We start from the raw sequence: 20,121 nt of genomic DNA on the forward strand, positions 1-20,121 counted from the left end.
TGTCACCAGGAACCCGGAACCGCCCCCGGAGCCAAAACAGCGGCTGTGCCGCATCAGACCGCAGTGAGATTCTGGACTGAAAGGCGGTGAAAATTACTCCTGGTGGCCAGCCCCGCTCCACGAGCCTTACACGTACCGAGTGACTGAACCCCACGGGACTGCAGGACACGGAAGCCGCTGTCGTTTCCGGCCGACAGATGAGGAAACGGAGGCTCGGGGAAGGGAAGCGACTTGTCCAAAGGCAAGCAGCTGACGGGCTCCGGAGCCCGTGACGCAGCCTTCCCTCGATCCGACCGGGCCCCGGGCCAGCGGGACCCCATCGCTACTCGTCACATGGTTACGTGTCTCGTCTCCCGCCCGGGACAGAAGCTCTTTACGGGTGGAACACCGCTCGGGGGGTACGCGGGCGCCACGCCGGACGGGCCTGAGTGAAAAGGCATCACACGCGGGACCACAGTGGACTCCGAACACGCGCGTGAAGCACGCGGGCCCCGCACCCGTGGATTTCTTCCGTGAACAGAGGCCAGCACTGGAAATGCGTTTTCTCTCCCATATGTTTTTTTTTTTTTTTTAACGTTTTTTATTTATTTTTGAGACAGAGAGAGACACAGCATGAACGGGGGAGGGGCAGAGAGAGAGGGAAACACAGAATCGGAAGCAGGCTCCAGGCTCTGAGCCGTCAGCCCAGAGCCCGACGCGGGGCTCGAACTCGCGGACCACGAGATCGTGACCTGAGCTGAAGTCGGACGCTTAACCGACTGAGCCACCCAGGCGCCCCTCCCGTATGCTTTCTTTCTCGCAGCGCACAATCCCCTGACCGTGGGTCGCTAAGGCTTGCAGTGGAAGCAGGCCATCGGTGGTTAAGTTTGCGGGGAGGCCGAGACCACGCAGATCTGGGGCTGCGGGCGTCCGTGCCCCGGGCACCCTGGCGGGCCAGGGTCGGCCGCACGTTGCTGCACGGTGAGGGCGCAGACTTACCGTCTGCGCTCTTTCCCTCGCAAGAGCTTCTGTGCTGAAGCCTTTCTCACCTTCCAAGTTTTACAAACGTTACAACTTTGTAACGTGCGGCGCCTGGGGGGCTGGGTCAGTCAAGCCTCCAACTTCAGCTCAGGTCACCACCTGGCAGTTCGTGGGTTTGAGCCCCGCGTCGGGCTCTGCACTGACAGCCCGGAGCCTGCTTCGGATTCTGTGGTCTCCCTCTCTCTCTCTGCCCCTCCCCTGCTCACGCTCTGTCTCTATCCTGTCCCTCAAAAATAAACAAACATTAAAAAATAAAAAAAAAAAAAAAATGGGGCGCCTGGGTGGCTCAGTCGGTTAAATGTCCGACTTCGGCTCAGGTCATGATCTCGCGGTCCGTGAGTTCGAGCCCCGCGTCGGGCTCTGTGCTGACAGCTCAGAGCCTGGAGCCTGTTTCAGATTCTGTGTCTCCCTCTCTCTGACCCTCCCCCATTCATGCTCTGTCTCTCTCTGTCTCAAAAATAAATAAATGTTTAAAAAAAAAAAATTTAAAAAAAAAACAACTTTGTAACGCCTCCAGGTGACCCTCCAGGCCGCGAGGGAAGACACAGAGGGCGTCGTAACAATGCCGGAAGCAACGGCTGCCGGGCGAGGCTCGGGCACAAGTGGCAGAGCAGAGTGGCAGGGCCTGGTTAGGGGCGCTGGCTTTCCTGCGTGACGCCACTCGCCATGTCTGATGACGCACGTTCAGATGCAAAGAGGCGGCCGCGGTGGTGGCCACACGTGCGCTGCAAGGGTGGGGTCCCCCCAGCTGGGTGGTGTGGTCCCCGCACAGGACCGCCCGGCCCCCAGGCCGGTCTCCTCCGGTTCCAGGCGCTCCTCCGATGCTGGGCGACTTGGCGCTTGTGGGCCCCACGCAGCAAGGACAGCTGAGGGGAGTCGGCTGGGTGCACAGGCACCGCGTGCGAGGACACACCAAGGGCAGGAGGAAGGGACTGTCCCTCTGGACCCTCCTCCTCAGTCCTAAATGGTGACCCCCAGGGCCAGCGCCTGGCTCTCTCTCGCCTGCTTCCCCCCCTAAGACTCCCATCTGGAGGAAGAAAAGGGGAAACGGCGCTCACAACTCACAACTCTGACAAGCAGCAGGGCTGGGGCCCCAGCTGACACCTCCTTCCCCTTCCCAAAGCGGGGAGCCCTTGGGACTGAGGTCAGGGTACAGAGGAGGGCCGCGTGCTCCTCCCAAGAGCGGTCGGGTTCGGGGGGCTGCGACGTGGAGGCAGTGGGGCTACTAACTGAAGTTCAGGGCTGAGGTCAAGGCCGTCGGGCAAGGGAAGGAGAGACCCCAGCTCCTCCCTCACAACTGGGGGGAATTCCCAGACAGGGACAGGAGGGCCTGGGCCCTGCGGGGTCCAGGAGGAAAGGGGCAGGTGACAGATGGGCCAAAGGAGGCAAGCACCTTAGGGCCGGGGGCACATTTCTCACAAGTGGCCCAGACCTGGCAGGGCTGAGCCCGGGTCTCCAGCCCGGTTGCACTAAGGTAGGCCTCCCCCCACACCTCCTGCACTGTCTGCTCGGGTCCACGAAACCCCCCGAGGGGTGAAGGTTTTGTGAAGTACTTGAGCAAATGCAAATTGTTATCACCACATCTTTTTTAAGAGCCTGTCAAACAGTGCCTCTTTAAATACCCTGGCTGTGCCTTCTAGGAGCTTCTAAGTCAGACACCAACACAGAGGGAAGGAACACGCCGACAGGAGTCACATATGCCACAACGTGAGAGGTTAGCCGACTGCAGGGCAAGGAGGCAGGATGCGGAAACCAACCCCCTACTTTTCTGCTGACCTGGGGCCTACACCCCACACGGGGCTCCGAACTCACAACCCTGAGATTAAGAGTCACGTGCTCTACTGACTGAGCCAGCCAGGCCCTCCCCTCCCCCCACCAGGGTCTTATAAATACAGAATTTCAGAGCTAGAAGGGTCTATCCACTCAGAACTCCCAGAAGATTCTAGGAGGCTCTGGAGTGGTAGAAAGAACTAGAACCACAAGGCCTGGGGAAGGGCTGGTCTGCCCTGTGCTGCAGGCCCAGCAGTGTCACTCACTGGGATGCGCCCTGGCAGGTCCTGCCACTGTAACCGGGGCCCAGAGGTGCCATGCTGCCCTGGACAGGAGGGCCAGGGCTAGGGGAGGGGCCGCAGGCGCCCCCCCTCGCCCCCCCAGCGGAGGCAGGCTCACTCCTACCAGGCGGACGGGGAAGGGGCTCCAGGGAAGAGAGTGGGGAGCCGTGTCCACAGCAGGACCCGAGGGCGCTGCAGCGGAATCCTGCGCCAGATGCCTCTCCCGCGTGGAAGAGCCTGGATCGGCGGCTGCCAGGGCCCCGGAGCCTCCACTTATCTGGTGCGGAGACCGGGCTGCACACGGCAGCCCCACACAATAGGCCTGTTTTCCTGAGCTCTTCCTGTGACCGAGGAGGCCCCCACAAAGGGGACGAGGGGCAGGGGCGACGTGGCCCGGCCTGGGGGAAGGGCCCCAGCCTGCACGAGCTTGAACGGGGCTGCCCTGGCCTGCAGAGCAGCTTCAAACCCCACCCCCGGGGCCAGAGGACCACGGCCAGCCCGGAGCACCACAGCCAAGCCGGGCAGGGCAGGGGGCTGAGGGGCAGGGTAGACAGGTGCCCTAGCAGGCCGGTCCCCGGGACACGTGGAGGGGGCAGTACTCCGCACAGGGGCGTACACACTGACCCCCTTCGCTTGGCCGTGAGCAGCCTCTGCACGAGCAGAGGACGCGTGTGCATGGACGCCCACAGTGCCACAGGTGGGGGCGTGTCTGAGGAAGAGTGTGCGGGTGAGTGGGGGTCGCAGGGGCGGTGGCCGGGGCACCGGAGGGGCCGGGGTCTCTCATCAGAACACCTCCCCACCCCCCCCAGCCCCGCGGGAGACGGCCCTCCTGGGGGAGCCAGCGTCGTGCCCAGGACCCCCGTGCCTGCGACACGCGTGGGGGGCAGGGTGTCATCAGCCTGTTTCTACCCCGAGGGCTTGCAGGGAAAGCAGGCTCGAAGCCAAGCCTGGCCCTCTGGCGAACCCCGTGCCCCAGGGACGAGGAAGGAAGCCCACCCACTGCCCAGGGCCAGGAGGGCGCGAGCACCAGGAGGGTTAAGCCCCCACCGGCTCCCCGGAGGTCAGCACGTCCAGTAGTAAAGAAAACCTGCAAAGATGCCTTTCCCCATGTCCCCTGCTCCCAAACCCGACCGTCCACCCCTGTCTGGCCAACCTGCCCCTCACACTGGGGCCGAATCGGACCCTCGGGTTCTGGCTCCACGCGGGGAAGTACGGCCCTCGGGTCGGTGACCACCACACGTGTCCTCACGTGCTCAGTGGGGGTGCAGCGCGGGACGGAGGGAGCAGAGGGGAAGGACAGAAACCAGGAGACGTTTATGTGCTGGGGGAGGGACAGTTCGAGTCTCTCCTCCCGGTCCCTGTGGCAGAAGGACACACACGCGCGCAGAGGCAGGAACAGGTTCAGACACGACGCACGCACAAGCACAAAGACTGCTCTAATGGGAAACCAGTCAGAGCAGAGGGCCCTGCCCACGCGAGGAGGGGGGGAGCGGTCCCCCGCGTGCCTCGATGCCCGGGCTGCCCCCAGACCCGGCTGCGCAGACCGGGACCCCCCTGGCGAGCTGGAGGGTGCCTGGGGAGCGGCGTGGGCAAAGGGCAGTGGGGAGGGAGGGGGGGAGAAGGGGGGCTGGCAGCCCGGTGCTGGTTCTAAAATGGCCACAGGCAAGGCAGGGGACAGATGGTCTCTTTCTGAGGCTGAGCTGCAGAAAGTGGGGAAAGGGAAAGGAAGAAATAAATACCACCACAGTCAGAAGTTTAAAAATAAACCCCAACACCTAAAAGATAAACAGCCTGCTTCCGAGGCTCGGCCTGCCCACAGGGTGCTCTGGGGGAAAGAGAGAAGGGGGGCACCCTCTGGCCTCGGGGTGAAGGCCGCGCCCCGCATCGGCCTTTCCTCCGCCTCCCCGGCGACTAAGGGACTTGGCTGTTAACGTGTCATATGGAGTCACGGCAGTCTGATCATGGCTCTGCCACGGAACCCGCTCCTGTCTCTGGCCAGCAGTCAGTTCTGTCACCTTGCGGCTGGGGGCCACCGCGCCCAACAGCCAAACGCTGCACGTCGCAGCCGGATGGCTCACGGCCGCCGTCTCATCGGCACCTCATACCCGCAAGGGAAGTGAGCCAGGCAGGAGTTATCGCCCATTTCACAAATGAGAAAACCAAGGCTCCAAGGAGTGACACGTTTGCCAAGGTGGAGCTGGAACCTGGGGCTCTGTGCCTGCCGTTCGCTCCTGCAATCGCACCGCTCCCGGCCGGCCCGCCGCTCCAGAGCTCAGGGCAGACACGGCCTCCTCCAGGAGGCTGCCCGGACTGCCCACCTGCTCCCACGGGACCCTCTACTGCCCCTTTCGTGGCACCAGTTCCATCCGTGTGAAAAATTCTGTAGTCGTCTGTCTCCTCTGCCAGGCTAAGTTCTTGGGGGTCAGGGCCACATTCCAAATCTGTCTGCTGAACGATAAATACAAAACTAAAAGAAGTTGGGGCACCTGGCTAGCTCAGGTGGAAGACCATCCGACTCAATCTTAGCGTCATGAGTTTGAGCCACGTGATGGGTGTAGAAACCACTTAATAAAACTTTAAAAAAAAAAGAAAGAAAGAAAAGAGAAAAGAAAGTTGGTGCTCTCTAGAAAAACCTTCCTTCCTCCCTGATGCAATCAATGGTTTCTAATGCTAGTTTTGGGTTTCTCTCCTCTCTTCTAATCATCCACGAATATTCACTTAAAAGCAACACACCGGGCAGCTGGCGAAAGTGAGTCCCTTTTTGTCACGTGAACCGGCGCTCCGTGATTCATACGCTTCGTAAATACTACGTATCAATGGAAAGGGCGCTTTTTTAAGTGAACTCGTACATAGTTGGCAAAACCCAAACAAGAACATTAATAAAGATCCAAAGACTGGGACGCGACCGGGCAAGAAGAGATCAAGGGAAGGCGTCCCGGAAGAGCCAGGAGCGCCCTCTGGGAACGAAACAGAAGTGGGCAGAGGCTGGGTGGGCGGGAAGGGCAGAGGTCCCACCTCAGAAGACCGAGCCCAGGAAGGTTCGGAGGTGCGGGATGGTAAGTGCGCTGCGGCAGGGAACAGCCACCGAGAATCAAAGGCCTGGGCACCATGTGATGGAGGCAAACCAGCACGTCCGGGATCGTCCGAGAGCCTCCTTCCCGTCTCCCCAGTCCCGGCACACAAGAATTCCTGGATGTCAGAATGCTCTGAAATCCACGAAGCGCTGCAGATTTGCAGAATCATTACAAACAGACTACCTCCCGGAGAGCAAGGGAAAATGCTGTCAAGAGGTCACTTGTTAAGACCATTGGGGTCACGGGGACGTAGGGGGAAGAGTGGTGGCGCATGAACACAGAAAGCAGACAGAAAGTAGAACCGAGTGGAGAATGGGTGAGGGCCGGAGGGGGTGGGGGGGGGAGGGCACAGATCCGAGGCCCCGGAGACTGGGCTGGGGAGGGCTGTCTCCGGGAGGCGACACTGGTGAGAGGAAGAAAGGACAGAGTATGGGAAGAGGAGGGAAAAGGGAGGAGGAGGAGGAGGAGAAGGAGAAGGAGGAGGAGGAGGAGGAGGAGAAGGAGGAGGGAGGAGGAGGAGAAGGAGGAGGGAGGAGGGGGAGAAGGAGGAGGAGGAGGGAGGAGGGGGAGAAGGAAGGAAGGAGAGGAGGAGGAGGAGGGAGAGGGTGGAGGGAGGAGATGAGGAGGAAGGAGGGGGAGGAGAAGGGAAGAGGTGGAAAAGGAGGAGGGGGAGGAGGGTGGGAGAAGGGGAGGAGGGTGGGAGAAGGGGAGGAGGGAGAGGGAGGAGGCAGTGGCAGGGGATGGGCTGAGCCCGTGCAGACTGGCACACACTGAGCCCGAGCTCACGGAGGACAACAGTAATCAGGGGCTGGATAATAATAAGCCTTCTCACTGCTGGTTTTCTGCTGCAGCACAAACAGATCATTACACCTCATTGCCAACCTCCTCCTGTGGGAGTCAGGTGTCCACAGATCCAAGGGAAGGGACCAGGGAAGCCTCATGACCAAGGAAGCCTGTGAACGGTCTCTTCCCTCATTCCTTCTAAACTGGGGTGCGGGGGGGGGCAACTGGCTGGCTCAAACGGAAGAGCTTGCGGCTCTTAAATCTTTGGGTTGTGAGTTCAAGCCCCACGTTGGGTGTAGAGATTACTTTAAAAAAATATAAAAGTAATTCTAGATGGGAGGCCAACCAGGTGTCGTGGGGTGGCAGGGGGAGCCACAGGAAAGACAAGGGACGAGGGGGCGTGGAAAGAGCCAGCAGGAAGGGCAGGAGGGCAGAGGGCGCAGAGCTGAGTCAGGCAGCACAGCAGGTGGAGGGTGAGGCCAGCAGGGAGGGGAAGGACGCGTGTCTGAATCACAGACTGAGAAAGGAAGAGCAGGGCTGTTCTCCAAAGGGTGGAGACCAGATACTCCTTGGCCCCACCAAAGGCCAGCTCAGAATAAATGACAGCCCCAGGGATGGGGGGGGGGCAGGATGAAGCCAACAGGCTCCCCCAACTTCTCAGCAGGCCCACCTCTCCCGTTTGTCCTCAGAAACCGGCACTGTGCCTGGGGAGCCAGTTCACACGTTCATTCAACAAACACGGAGCGCTTGCCGGAGACCAAACCACGGCCATGAACGCCGCCTCCCTCGCGGAGCCCACAGGAAGCAGCGCTTCTGGAAGGACTAAGGTGAGGTCACCTTAAGGGGGCCAAGGGCCTGCTGGGGAAGTGACATGCAAGCTGACACCAGAGGGCACGGAAGAATCACCCAGCAAGCGGAAGTCTGAGGCAGGAAAGGCTAACTCCCTGGGCCAGGGGCCCGGCAGCCCCCGCCCCAGGCCGGAGTCAGTGAGGCACTTTGCACACCTCTGTGTCCAGGTCCCGGGTCTCATGTCCCAACAAAGGCGCGCGTCCCCATCAGAGCGTCCCAGGTGAGGCCCCGCTCCCCCCACCCCCCCCCCCCGCACGGGTGCTTCCGCTGGGTGGGCCCAGAGCGCCTGCACCCAGGCAGCAGGACAAACAGGACTCTCAAGTTGAAACAATGGGTTCTGAACCTGGTCTCTGTCCCGGCCCCAGCGAGGCTAGAGGACTTTCTGGGGATTATAGGGGCTCTAGGGCAGGGAGAGGGGACCCCGAGGGCTCACACCTGGGGGCTCAGTGACTCACCCACCCACGGCCCAGACGGTCTTCTCTTTCCCAAACAAAACACTAGGGAGAACATGAGGGAGAACAGACCCCAGGAGATGCCCTTTCTGGGACTTTCTTTCATGAGAAATCAGGCAGCCCCCACCTATCCAACCAGACACCTTACCTACGCTCGTGTCCCATCCCCACAATGGCTCTGGGAGGCAGGCCTTGGCCTTGCCACCCTCATGTGACAGATGACAAAAACGGGCCCTCGCCAAAGGTCACCCAGGAGGTGACAGAACTGGGGCGTCGGTTGAACTCTGTGTCCAAGGCCTGTGCCCTTAGGGATGAGTGGTGACGGGAAGGCCCCACTACTCCAGGCCCCTCCCTGTCTTCAAAAGCCCAGTAAAAGGCCCTATCTCCCCAGGTCAGCCCTCCCCGGGTTTGGCCGCTCCCCTCCGCGGCACCGGTGGGCTCAGGGCTCAGTCCCCGCCGCGCTCGGACGGTGATGTCCCTGCTTCACAGGCCTGGAGGCCTTCTGAACCTTCCCCTATCCTGCGTCCTTCCCAGATGCCCAGCCCCCCACCCACACCCCGACTTGGCCCCCTGAGGTCGCTACAGTAGGGGCCGGTGTTCCCCAGACGAGCTCAGACCTCGTCCCTGGCCGTCTCGCCCTGGCCTGTTTCTCTCAACTCCGTCAGGCCCAGCTTCACACACAGTCACCGCCCCCGAAGCGCGCCTTTCCTTGCAAGCGAAGTCGCAGATCGCACCCCTTCCCTGCTCGCACGTTTAAGGCAGCACTGAGAACAAACAGCACCCCACACAGTAGGTACTTGCGGATTTCCAGGGAGGGAGGGAGGGAAGAAGGGAGCAGGGGACTCCTGGATCTGGAGGGACCCTAGGGGTCATCCGGTCCCGTAGTTCTGGGGGCCGATCTGCATCAGATCACCTGGGGAATAACGTGTCACCGTTCCACCCTGGACCCACTGGATCGCCTCTGGGAGCAGCGCTCGGCACCTGAAGGCTGGAGAGGTGACCCAGGTGACTCTGACTGAGCCTGACTGCGAGCCACTGGTCCCACCCCTTCATCCTGCAAGCGAGGAAACCAAGTCCCAGCAACACGACACGCATCCGGGAAACGAGAGACGGAACCGGAACCGGAACCGGGTCTCCGGGCTCTGAACGCCACGCTCACCGCCCCGTGCATCGTGTTGCCGGAGCTCCACCGGCCCCCCGGGGTCAGCAGCCAGGGAGACGTCAAGTCTACCCAACGTGAGCAGGCTGCGACCCTGGGCCCGCCAAGCACGCGCGAGCCCCCGACTTAGACGGGGCCGGGCAACGCAGCGCCGCGGTCGGCGAGCAGCGCCGGAGGTCCGAGCTGGCGAGCTCTGAGCCCCTGGCCTCCCACGGGCACCTGGAACGATGTAAGACGACCCGCGGGGGCTCTGCTTTACACGCGAGCACTTAGGTGACTTCTCACTCTCAGCAGCGAACGGTGCGGACGAGCACATCCAGGGAGAGCGCCATGCCGGACACCGGGGTAAGACCCAAGGCGAGCGGTGTCCCCAGGAGTGAGCCACGGGGGCATTCCTTCACTCAAACTCTGAGCACCAGGGCTGGGCACGACAAGCTGGGTTCAAGGAAGAGCACCAACCCCCACTCACACCCGGCTCGACGTAAGAAAAGAGGGGGCTTTAGACGGGAGCGCGAGGGCACTCTGGGCAGACCCTGAAAGGGGACGGAGTATGTGTGGCCTCGTCTAGGTCGTGCACAGAAGACAGAAAACGTCCATCTGTGTTTGGGATCCGGCACAAAGGCTGGTGATCTGGGGACAAAGCCCTGAGAGGTGGACCTAAGTCACCATGCCCACGGCCGCCAGAGGCCTCTGCGACCTGGACGCTGACCCGCGAGGCAGGCCTCCGTGTGCCGAGGGGCTCTCCGCCCTCCCGTCCTCCCGGGTGACCTGACTGCCAAGCCCGCCCCCGTCTCCCCCTGAAGGCCAATGACGCCGCCGCACGTGGAGTGGAAAAGGGAAGGCCAGGGAGCGGGGCAGCCCCCCGCGCCGGCCACCTCTACTCTGAGAAACCCAGCTCGACTCTGCGTCACGCTCCGAGTCTGGTGCGTGGACACCACGCCAGGGACACGGCCTGCCCGGGCTCCAGGAGGCCCAGGAGGCCCAGGAGGCTGTCATCAAAGGGGCCTCAAGGGCCGCTCAGGGCTTCCTACGGCCCAGCCCCCCCCCGAAGAGACCTCGGAATACACCGCCCGACACTCGAATCGTCCCTCCGTCCACGTCCGAGCCCTGGGCACCCGGAAAGGCCGCTGGCGCTGTGTGAACACAGGTGTGTGAACAGAGCCCCCGGGCAGAGGGGCGCCCCCCGCGCGCCACCCCCCGCGAACGGCGAGGTGCAGGGCCCGCGGGGCCATCACAGGGCGGGTCTCTTCCTCCCCTTTAACACGCGCAGAGACGCTGCCACGTTTTGTTACCGTCGTCCCCCGAACGGCCTTCCCACCTTCCTCCAGCCCCTGCCCTGGGCCCCCAGGACGAGGAGCCGGGGCTGGTACGGGCGCCACGGTGGGTCCGGGCCGAGCCGGAAAGCGGGAGGCGGCCAGAAGCACTGACGAGGGAGGGGAGACCCTCGGCTTCTCTTCCCGCTGCCTCGTCCGCCCCTGATTCCCGCACCACTTGGCGCGTATCCGTGTCAGGCCTGGCGCCTCCTGGGAGGCGGGCGGGCGGGCGGGCGAGGGGTCAGCTCTCCCGACTCAACCAGTGAGGCACCTGCTGCGTCAGGCCAGCTCCACTCCGCACGCGCGCAAAGGGTGGAGGCGGGAATGGTGGGTCCCGGGCCGGGGTTCACGTTTCGTGGGGACAGACAGGCGTGGACATGGGCACTGGGGGCGGCTGCACGGCGCGCTTAACACGGCTAAAATGCTCCATTTTGTGCCTGTTTAGCTGTGATAAAAAAACATTTTTCAGGCAGGAGCGAGAGTCCTCCTCTCTTCCTGCTGAAGGACAGGCCTCTCTGAGTCGTCTACTCTCCTCCGAACCCAATCTTCTGGATTCCCGTGAGCGTCCTTCCCTCCTGTCGTCACTGCTCCGCCCGGCAGCCCGGCACCCACGAATCTCCGCCAGTCCCGGGCACGGGCCCCGGGAAGCCAGCACTGCTGGCACGTGCCCGCCAATGCCAGCCCCCCGCAGCCCCCAGAGACTCGGGCTGGCGCCCCACTCCCGCTTCTCGAAACACGCCCCACGTTTAGGAACAGAGCCCGTCCTCTATCGAGACACAGATCCGGGCCGCGTGCCCCTCAACGGCTGCAGGCAGTCCTCGCGCAGGCTGCCTCCGTCCACGACGCGGGCCGCACTCCCCGAGCCTCCGAACAGCGTGAGCACAGACACAGGGACAGCGGTGTGTTCCCACGAGAGGTCGCGAGGCCTGCTCGCTGCACCCACGCGTTCACGATGAAAGTCAGGAGGAAACACCACTCTCCAAGCACACGGCCTAGGACGTGGGCCACACAGGGCCCTCTGTCCCCCACGCACCGCCAGGCCCTGCCTCCCGGAGCAGGCAGCCAACGGCACAGGAGCCAACACGCTCGGGCTCTGCAGTGAGTCAGACCTGAGTCCCACTCCGGGATCCGCCGTTTACTGGCCGTCCAGCCCCAGACAGGTCCGTGGACTCCCTTCTATGAGCCCTGGCGTGTTCCCCCGGGGCGGGGGACGAGGAGAGAGTCGCCCACTCCCGAGGGCTCTGGGAGGGACGGCGAGATTACACGAGGAGAGAACCAACTGCGCTGCGAGGACTGCTTACCGGTCTCACCCACACCCCTTCTGCAGCGACCCCACGCCCACGTATAAAGGCGTCGCACTGGAGCAGTCTGAGCTCCGAACCGAAGTAAGAGAAAGGAGCGTGTGGGGGTCTAGGGACACACCCTAGGAAGGCTGCCTTCCTCCCTCTGCAATCTGAGAGGACGTTCGCACGCACCTCTGTCTTCGAGGCAACAACCGGAGAACAGAAAGACCAGAGAGGAGGGCGCCTGGGCGTCCCAGTCGGTTGAGGGACCGACTCTCGATTTTGGCTCCGGTCGTGATCTCAGGGTGTGGGATCGAGCCCCGTGTGGGGCTCCATGCTGAGCACGGAGCCTGCTTGAGATCCTCTCTCTCTGCCCCTCCCGTGCTCTGACACACACACACATGCCCTCTGTAAGTAAAACAATTTAAAACACTGGAAAAGAGAAAGACGGGAGAGGAAAGAGAAGTGCGCTAGCCTCCTCTCCCAGACACCGTGGGCACCTGCTCCTGCCGCTGACGCCTGGGCTCCAGAGCGCCCCTGCCTCTTTTCTCGAACACTCTTTCCTGAGCCGCTCAGAATTAAGGACCGAGTACGACACACGCTTCAGCCACCTTCTCACAAATGCGCCTTGAGAGAAAGAGCGGGTGGGTGGTAAAGAGAGAACATGAGAATCTTCTTCCTCCCGGTCTGGCTTGGAGCCTGCCCATTTTACCTTCGGAGGTGTGCTGGCAGACAAATAAAAGCTGTCAGGGGAGGCGTGTGCCGTGCAGAAGTCATTTACTGCCTACGTCCCTCTCTCCACCCAGAAGGCAGCGAAGGAGGGACTTCGCGGCAGAAAGCTGTGCCTTCCCGAGCCCACGCCAGGTTCACAAGAGGCACTACGGGCGACCTGGGCGGAGGCACCAGTGTCCCCCGTGCTGCGGACGCCGGCCCCACACGCTGATGCTGTTAGAGGTTCCCGGATACAGTGACAGTGACGCCCAAACACCCCTGGAAGGCAGGTCCTCCTGCCGTGGGGACACTTCCCGGGGAGTCCGAGGCCCTCCGGCCCCCTCCCCTGCCCACCATCTCCACCTTTCCAGCTCTCTCCAGAGGCCGCAGCCCCTTCCACAACCCGGCCTGCCGCCCGCCCCGCACCGTGGCTGCCCCAGCCCTTTCCGCTGGCGACACGCGGAGTTGGGAACACTCCCCCCGCGCACCCCTCACCCTTCACTGGCACACAGGGTCAGCTGAGAACCTCGTCTGTTTATACACGGGGTCTACTCACGGGGAGAACCCCACTTCCCACGGCCGGCCGGAGCGAGGCCCGGGGCTGGGCCTGTCCATGCCCATTCCTGGGGGACGCCCCCACCTTCCAGCCCCAGACACCGCTCAGCTCACTGCAACTGGGGACACCCTACCCTCCCCTCCCCTACAGGTGACTGCGCGAGAAGACGGAAACGCTAATTACCGGACGGTGGCGATCATTTCACCGAGAGCGCATACGTCGCGACATCACGTTATTCGCCTCGAGTGTGTATCACTGTCACCAACCTAAAATCACCCATCTAGGGACAACCCTCACACGCCTGCTGTAGACAACAGGCACGCTCACTCGTAGTTCACACACACACACACACACACACACACAGCACGCAGAGATCCTCCCTCAATAAACAAACACGACGGTCCTAGGAGTCACGGGCCCGTCCCATATACATACCCTAACCCTTCAGAACAAACTTCTTTCCCACCCCCCACCCCCCCAAGGGAAGGCTCAGAAGAAATCCTTGTGGAAACGAAGCCTGGAGGCGCCGGGCCCTCGGCTGTCAACCGAACGCTCCGCCCGAAGAACTGCCCCGCTCCAGGGTCTCCCAACTCCGGCCATCGCCGAACTCCTCCCGCTGGTGCCCCGTATTCCTTCTCGGTGCCGCCAGCTCGCTCTTCTGACCTGGGACCTGTCGGTCCCTCAATCAACCACCAAACACTTTCGTCTTACGAGAAGTGAGAAAGATTCTCGTCATATGCTCTCGCGGCCCGCTAAAGTTCTCTGCCACGGCCTTTATCGTGGTTTGTGATGACGCACGCGCATCACTACGTACATGGCCATTTTATCAATGCCTCTCCCCACTCCTAGACTGTAGCAAAGCCACGTCTACCTTGTGCCTCAATGTGACCTCTGTGCCTAGTTCTAGACCTTTCCTCAAACAAAACAAGAAACCTCCCCCACAGTTAGCAAGTACATCCTCAGGCTGCCTGGCCACCAGACTAAGTCTCCAGGGGCTCCCAGGGCCAGTAGAATTCCAGACCTTCCTTTTCTCCTCCCTCACATTCCCTACCCTTCTAAAGAACAAAAAGCCTCAAGAACCCCCTCAATTAGCCTCTGGAGGTGCTTCCTGTAGATGGCAGAACCCCAGACTCAAGTCAAGGACCGGCTGGTGAGGAGACCAGCAGGAAGGACAGGATGGAAGAGAAGGGAACGTGGGTGTGGCCAGGGCTCACTGCTTTCACCAAGTAAAGTTTCTTTCTTTTAACGTTTTATTTATTTTTGAGACAGAGAGAGACAGAGCATGAACAGGGGAGGGGCAGAGAGAGAGGGAGACACAGAGTCTGAAACAGGCTCCAGGCTCTGAGCCGTCAGCCCAGAGCCCGACGCGGGGCTCAAACTCACGGACCGCGAGATCGTGACCTGAGCTGAAGTCAGATGCTTAACCGACCGAGCCACCCAGGCGCCCCCCACCAAGTAAAGTTTCTAATGTTCCTGTATTCTGTGCGCATTCAGGAAACGGTCTGAAAGTCGACTTATTAACCTGATTACTTTTCATTCTATTCCTTAAACGTAGGAAGAGACTGAGGGAGTCGGGGATGTAAAGGGGATGCTTGGGGAAGAGAAAGGACTTGAGATTTCAAGATGACCGAAAACACGGGACAAAAGAAAATGAGTAGAATCCCCGGGAATCAGAATTGACAAAAACTTCCAGACCTTGAGGATTCCAAGACACTGAGGAAAGCAGTAACAGTTAAGAAAGGGGGAGCTTTGGGGCGCCTGGGTGGCTCAGTGGGTTGCACGTCCGACTCCGACCCTGGTCATGATCTCACGGCTCGTGAGCTCACGCCCGCGTCAGGCTCTCTGCTGCCAGCGTGGAATCTGCTTGGGATCCTCAGCCTCCCTCTCTCTCAAAATAAATAAATACACTTTAAAGGAAACAAAAAGAAAGGGGGAGCCTGAGCCTGTGGAAGCATGTCTAGGCTGAATGCCCCCAGAGCTCTGAGTCAACAGCTGAGTGCAGCCCCGAGGCCGACGTCACACCCTTCCCGGAGCACCTGGAACCTGGTGCCCGCCCACGCTCGGTGACTGCGGCAGGAAGGTCCCGTACAACTTTGGAGACGGCGCCGTTAGTCAGGCCGACTCTTGGACGGCTTCTGGAGATGTTCTCTGGCCCCAGAGCTGTTTGATGTTTCTGGGTTGAGAGATTACCACATTCCTCATTCACAGACCGATGCCCGGGGACAAGCCTATAAAGGGCGTCCCACATACTTCCTGCCGTCTCGTCCCCCAAATGACGGGAGGACACTGTGCGTATCAAGCTGTCCAAAGGTGAAAGGAACGGAGGCCGGGTGCGAAACCCGGATTCTGCACGGCACAGCGTTGACTGAGCTCCTGGGGCGAGTGTGAGGGGGGTGCTGCCGCCCCTCCCGCTGCCCACAACCTGTCCCGTCCTGTCCGCGGCGGGAAGGGGGCAGTGGCCGAACACCTGGCTCCAGCCGAGCTCTCTGTGGCCTCCCCTCCGTGGGCTCAAGCGGCACCGCGGGCTCCCCAACGGCCCCGCCTCCCCCTGCAGTTTTCCAGGGAAAGAGTCACTACTTAAGTTACTTGGGGCTGCAGGGGGTCGGTGTGCCTGGGGCACCCACCGCCAGCGTCTGGGCAGCTAGCACATCGGAACACGGGTGGGTCCCCCCGGGAACACGTGCCCGGAGCCGCCACGCTCCCAGGGCGCCGGCCCCACAGCCTCGCGCGGAGAGAAGGAAGGGGAAGGAGAGACACAACGACACAAAATCATCCGAGAAAGAACACCTCTGGCAGCATGACTGCCCATCAACCAGTCCCTCTTCACTGGGCTCCGTGACGTTATTTCAACCCGGCGACACGGGGGGCGGCTCCAGAGTTCCAAGGACCCTGCCGTCTGAAACTTCCAGCTGGCCGCACGGGAAAGAGAAGCTGTTTGATTTGGGAGGTGGGTCACCCACAAGGAGCAACGCAGAAAGGAAAGAGGTCAGCCTGGGGACTGCTCCCCCCCCTCATCCCGTCCACTTTACTGATTTCTACCCTTTGCGAGAAGCCAAGAGCCACAAGTCAGAAGATTCTCCTGGAACATAACCAAGCTTGGACACGGAGAGGGTCTGAGGCAAGACGCCCATATTTTCTCTTGGCAGATCCTAATTTTACTCCAAGGGCATCGCTCGGATGGAAGCTTCCAGAACTCTGTGCACCACCAGACAAAGCCTGATTCCAAAAACAACTCAGAAAAGATGTTCTTAATTGTGTGTCTCCAAGAGAGGGGCAAGAGGAACCCTAACAAGCGTGACATTTATTGAATGCTTTCTCTGAGCGAGCATTGTGCTAGGGGACCGTCACTTGTTGGAATACGCGTTTATTCAACAAACACTGAACCCCCCTTATGTGCAAAACAGGCCCCGGAGAGGCAAAGATGAGCAAAACAGTCAAAAATCCTAGCTCTCGCCGAACCTGCCGATAAAAACAAATATGCGTGTCAGCTGATGACGATGAACGTGATGAAGGACGGTAAAAGCCGACTAAGGGAACGCTATATAAAACCTGCGTAAAAATAAAGCAGGCCAAGGAGCGTTAGTCCAGATACAGCTGTGCTGGGAGGCTGCTCTGACCGCCGTCTGATGACAGCAACGACGGAAAGGGCCGCCTGCCACACGGGCCCCCTGTGCCGGGAGCTGGACCCGGGACTTAACGCGCAGAACTCTGGCAGCAACTCTCGACTTTGGCACCATTACTGTCCCCACGTAGAGCTGGGAGGAAAGGCTCTTTGCTGCCAGTCGGGGGCCAAGGTGACTCAGTGAGTGAGGAAGCCCCTAGGCTGGTAGGGAAACGGGGTGTCAGAGAGGTCCAGCGAGCCCGTGGAGCCCGAGGTCACCCCGGGGCGGGTCCACTGGCCTCTCCCCGCGGTGCTGGGAGTGCGGGCAGGCCCACCTTCCCCGACGCCAGACTGTTACTCTCAGCACCAGCTGCGAACCACGCCTTAGCTTGAAACCAGAGAGAGACAACCCGGGCCCTCCAGGCCCGCTCAAAAGGGCTGGACGTGGTCCTCTCCCGGCCCCTCCCCGGGCCCCCAACACAAGATGGTGCAGGCCAGGGAGACCAGGTGTCGCCGCTAATTCTCCGGGTCGCCGTTTGTCACTGGAAAACAGGGACAAAACGAGAGATGAACCACCCACAGCCGCTCGCTCTCCAGGAGGTGGGGTGCTCACTCTCCAGGAGGTGGGGCGGAGGGGGCAGGCACTGAGAAAAGGTCAGCAGCGAGGAGAAGGCAGGCCCTCTCTAGCTTCATTTCAAAGAAAGCCCCCTCCCCCTCCGGCCCTGGAGTAGTGGGGTGGGAGGGGGAGGGGAGCACTTCCTCAAGCAGGAGGCAAGAAAGCACCTGGAGCAGGTGTGAGGCCTCTCCTGAGAGGAAGGAGAGGAGAATCAGGCAGGAGGCTAGCGTGGCTTCTAGCAGAGAAATCCAGAAGGGAAATGCCACGTCCAAGGTCAGATTTGCAGAGTGGCTGGAAATCCCAGGCTAGGGGTCCGGGCCAAACTACCAAGAGGCCAAAGGAAAAGGGAAGCCCAAGCAGAGTCCCACAGGGAAGAAACCAAAGGTCACGGTTTGGACCCTCCCGGTGTTTCTTGCATGTCAGGCCACGGGAGCCTGTGGCCAGAGTTAATCAACAACCAAGGTGGGGAGGGAAGATGGGGGTTCATCCTAGGGCACAGCCCATTACGGGGGGGCTGGCAACTGCACCTTGTCCTACTCCACCTGGGTATCCGCTGAGTATCCCAGTTCAAACTGACCCTCAGAAGTTCCCTCCTAAAGGCTTCAGACCCTCTGCCCGCCAACACACACACACACACACACACACACACACACACAGAATGAAATCCAATGCTTAGTCTCCCTCCTGAGCAACTGTTCATCACCTTCTCTCCAGCAAGGCAGGAGAGAACACTGAACTGGCCCAACATTGCACCAAACAAATTATGACCTGAATGTCGAGAGAAACTGTGTCACCTAGAGAGACCCAATTAACGACATGACTCTGCTCTCCTCAATTCCCCTCTCCCCTCCGGGCGTATCCGGGGCACCCGTGTGGTTGACCGCCTTTTCCCACTACTGGCCACGTTCCCCGGCGAACTCCAAAGCCAGACACCAAACCCGGGCCTCCCGAGAAGCCCAACCCCCGAGAGGGGAAATCCTGCGCTCCGCACACCTGGGCCTGTTGAGGAAGCCGGAAGGACACCGGACAGAAAGCGCACCTGGGTGGCGGTCTGGAGTGTTCACCTTGAGATCACTAAGTTGCTCCTTAAGCCGGCGCTGCGAGCAGAACAAACGGCCAAGCTCCCAAATGAGGGCGTGCACGTGCCCTTTTCTGGTCAGCCCCTCCCTGGAGACCCCATCACCTCCCCCTTCCCTCCAGCACACGCAGACCTGCCCGCCGCCATCCCGACCTCCCCACCGACCACACGCTTGTGTGTGTACACGCACAGAAACATCCTCTCCCCAGCCCGAGCCTGGGTTTCTTTAGGGAACCAGCGCGTCCCCCCTCCCCCCTGCACTTGTCTCGGCTCCAGCCCCACACCGCTGCAGAGTTGGTAATGTAATATGCGGGGACCCTGAGGCCGGAAATGCCTGGTTCTGGGCTGCTGCACTCGAAACGCGAGACCAGGCGTAGGGAGAGCCGCGCACGGGGACCGCGGCGGCCGCGGGGGGCGCGGGGTGCAGACGGAAAGGCTGAAATTCCGGCCAGGGAGGACGTGCCATTCAGGGGCGGGCGAGGAGGAGGAAGGGCGAGGAGGGGGAGGCTGTCGAGGCAGTTGCAAAGTCAAGATCCGAGGCGCCGAGAAAGGGGAGGAGGAGGAAGGAGACGCGAGCAGGGGCAAGGCTGGAAAGAGGCCGAGAGCGGGGCCGGGGCCGGGGAGGGGCACCGCCGGCACGACCGTGCAGGTGGCGGGGCGAGGTCTGGGGGAAGCGGGGTGGGGGAAGGGGTCCGGGGCCCGAGTGCGGGCCGAGGCGGCGGGGGAGCGTGGGGGCGGGGCAGCACAGGGCGGGGACCGACCTGGCTCCCGGAATCCGCAGCGCGTGCACGGACAGGGGGGAAGCCAAGGGCGGGGGCCCCGCGGCGGGGGGCGCCCCGGGGGGCACGTGAGGCGCGCGGCCGCGCCGCTCCCCGGCGGCGGGGGCAGGAACCGGGGCGAGACTGGGGGCGGCGCGCTCACCCGCAGGGCGGACAGGTCGATGTCGTCCAGGCTGCGGGCGGGGGCTGGGTCGCCCATGGCCTCCGCGGGCAGCCGGGCCCCGGGGCCGCTCACGCGCCGGCTCGGTTATTCCGCTGCCGCCGTCGCCGCTTCTCCCCCATCGGGGGGGATCCCGGGGGCGGACTCCGCCGCGCCTCCCCCGGAGGACGCGGAGGGGGAGGGCCGGCGGGAGGACCGACCCACCGACTGACAGGAGCTGGCGCCCGGTCCGCAACCCGAGCCTCCCGACTCTCCTGCGCAGGCGCGGAGCGGCCGCGCTCCGGGAGGGTGGACGAGGGAACGTGACGCGAGCGCGCCGGGTTCCCCTCCCCCTAGGCGCCGACACCTGCGCGCAGGCGCAGCAGCGAGAGGGAGCGCAAGGCGCGCGCGAGGACCGACCGGCCGCGCGAGCCGGGCGAGAAGAAGTGGGCGGTGGCCGGGCGGCCGCGGAGCGCGCCCACCGGCCGGTGCGCGTGCGCACACGCGTTTCCTTCCCTTCGCCTGTGTTTTGCCCTCTCTCTCCCGCATTTCCTCCTTCGCTCTCCTTTGACGCTCTTCCTTCCCTTTTCCTCCTCTTTCGCGTGCCAGCTGCCAATCAAGCCACCCACCTCAATTTGCGGGGGAAGGGGGGCGGGA

General features: G+C 62.0%; 1 protein-coding gene across 10 annotated transcripts in view; it reads right to left on the reverse strand.

Moving 5' to 3' along the window:
• The window catches only part of MINK1 (misshapen like kinase 1), a 43,059-nt gene extending 23,291 nt beyond the window's left edge, over window positions 1-19,768 (reverse strand). For 2 of the 10 annotated variants that reach the window (XM_042914366.1, XM_042914361.1), the window contains exon 1: window positions 19,468-19,762. In XM_042914366.1, coding sequence (XP_042770300.1) covers window positions 19,468-19,524 — 57 coding nt within the window. In that variant the 5' untranslated portion in view covers window positions 19,525-19,762. Of the gene's footprint in view, window positions 1-19,467 lie in introns of all 10 variants that reach the window. The other 8 variants (XM_042914370.1, XM_042914364.1, XM_042914371.1 and 5 more) reach the window with 6 other exon arrangements.
• Window positions 19,769-20,121: the final 353 nt, after the last annotated feature.

This window comes from Panthera leo, chromosome E1 (assembly GCF_018350215.1).
Source record: "Panthera leo isolate Ple1 chromosome E1, P.leo_Ple1_pat1.1, whole genome shotgun sequence".
In the NCBI taxonomy this organism is placed as follows: domain Eukaryota; kingdom Metazoa; phylum Chordata; class Mammalia; order Carnivora; family Felidae; genus Panthera; species Panthera leo.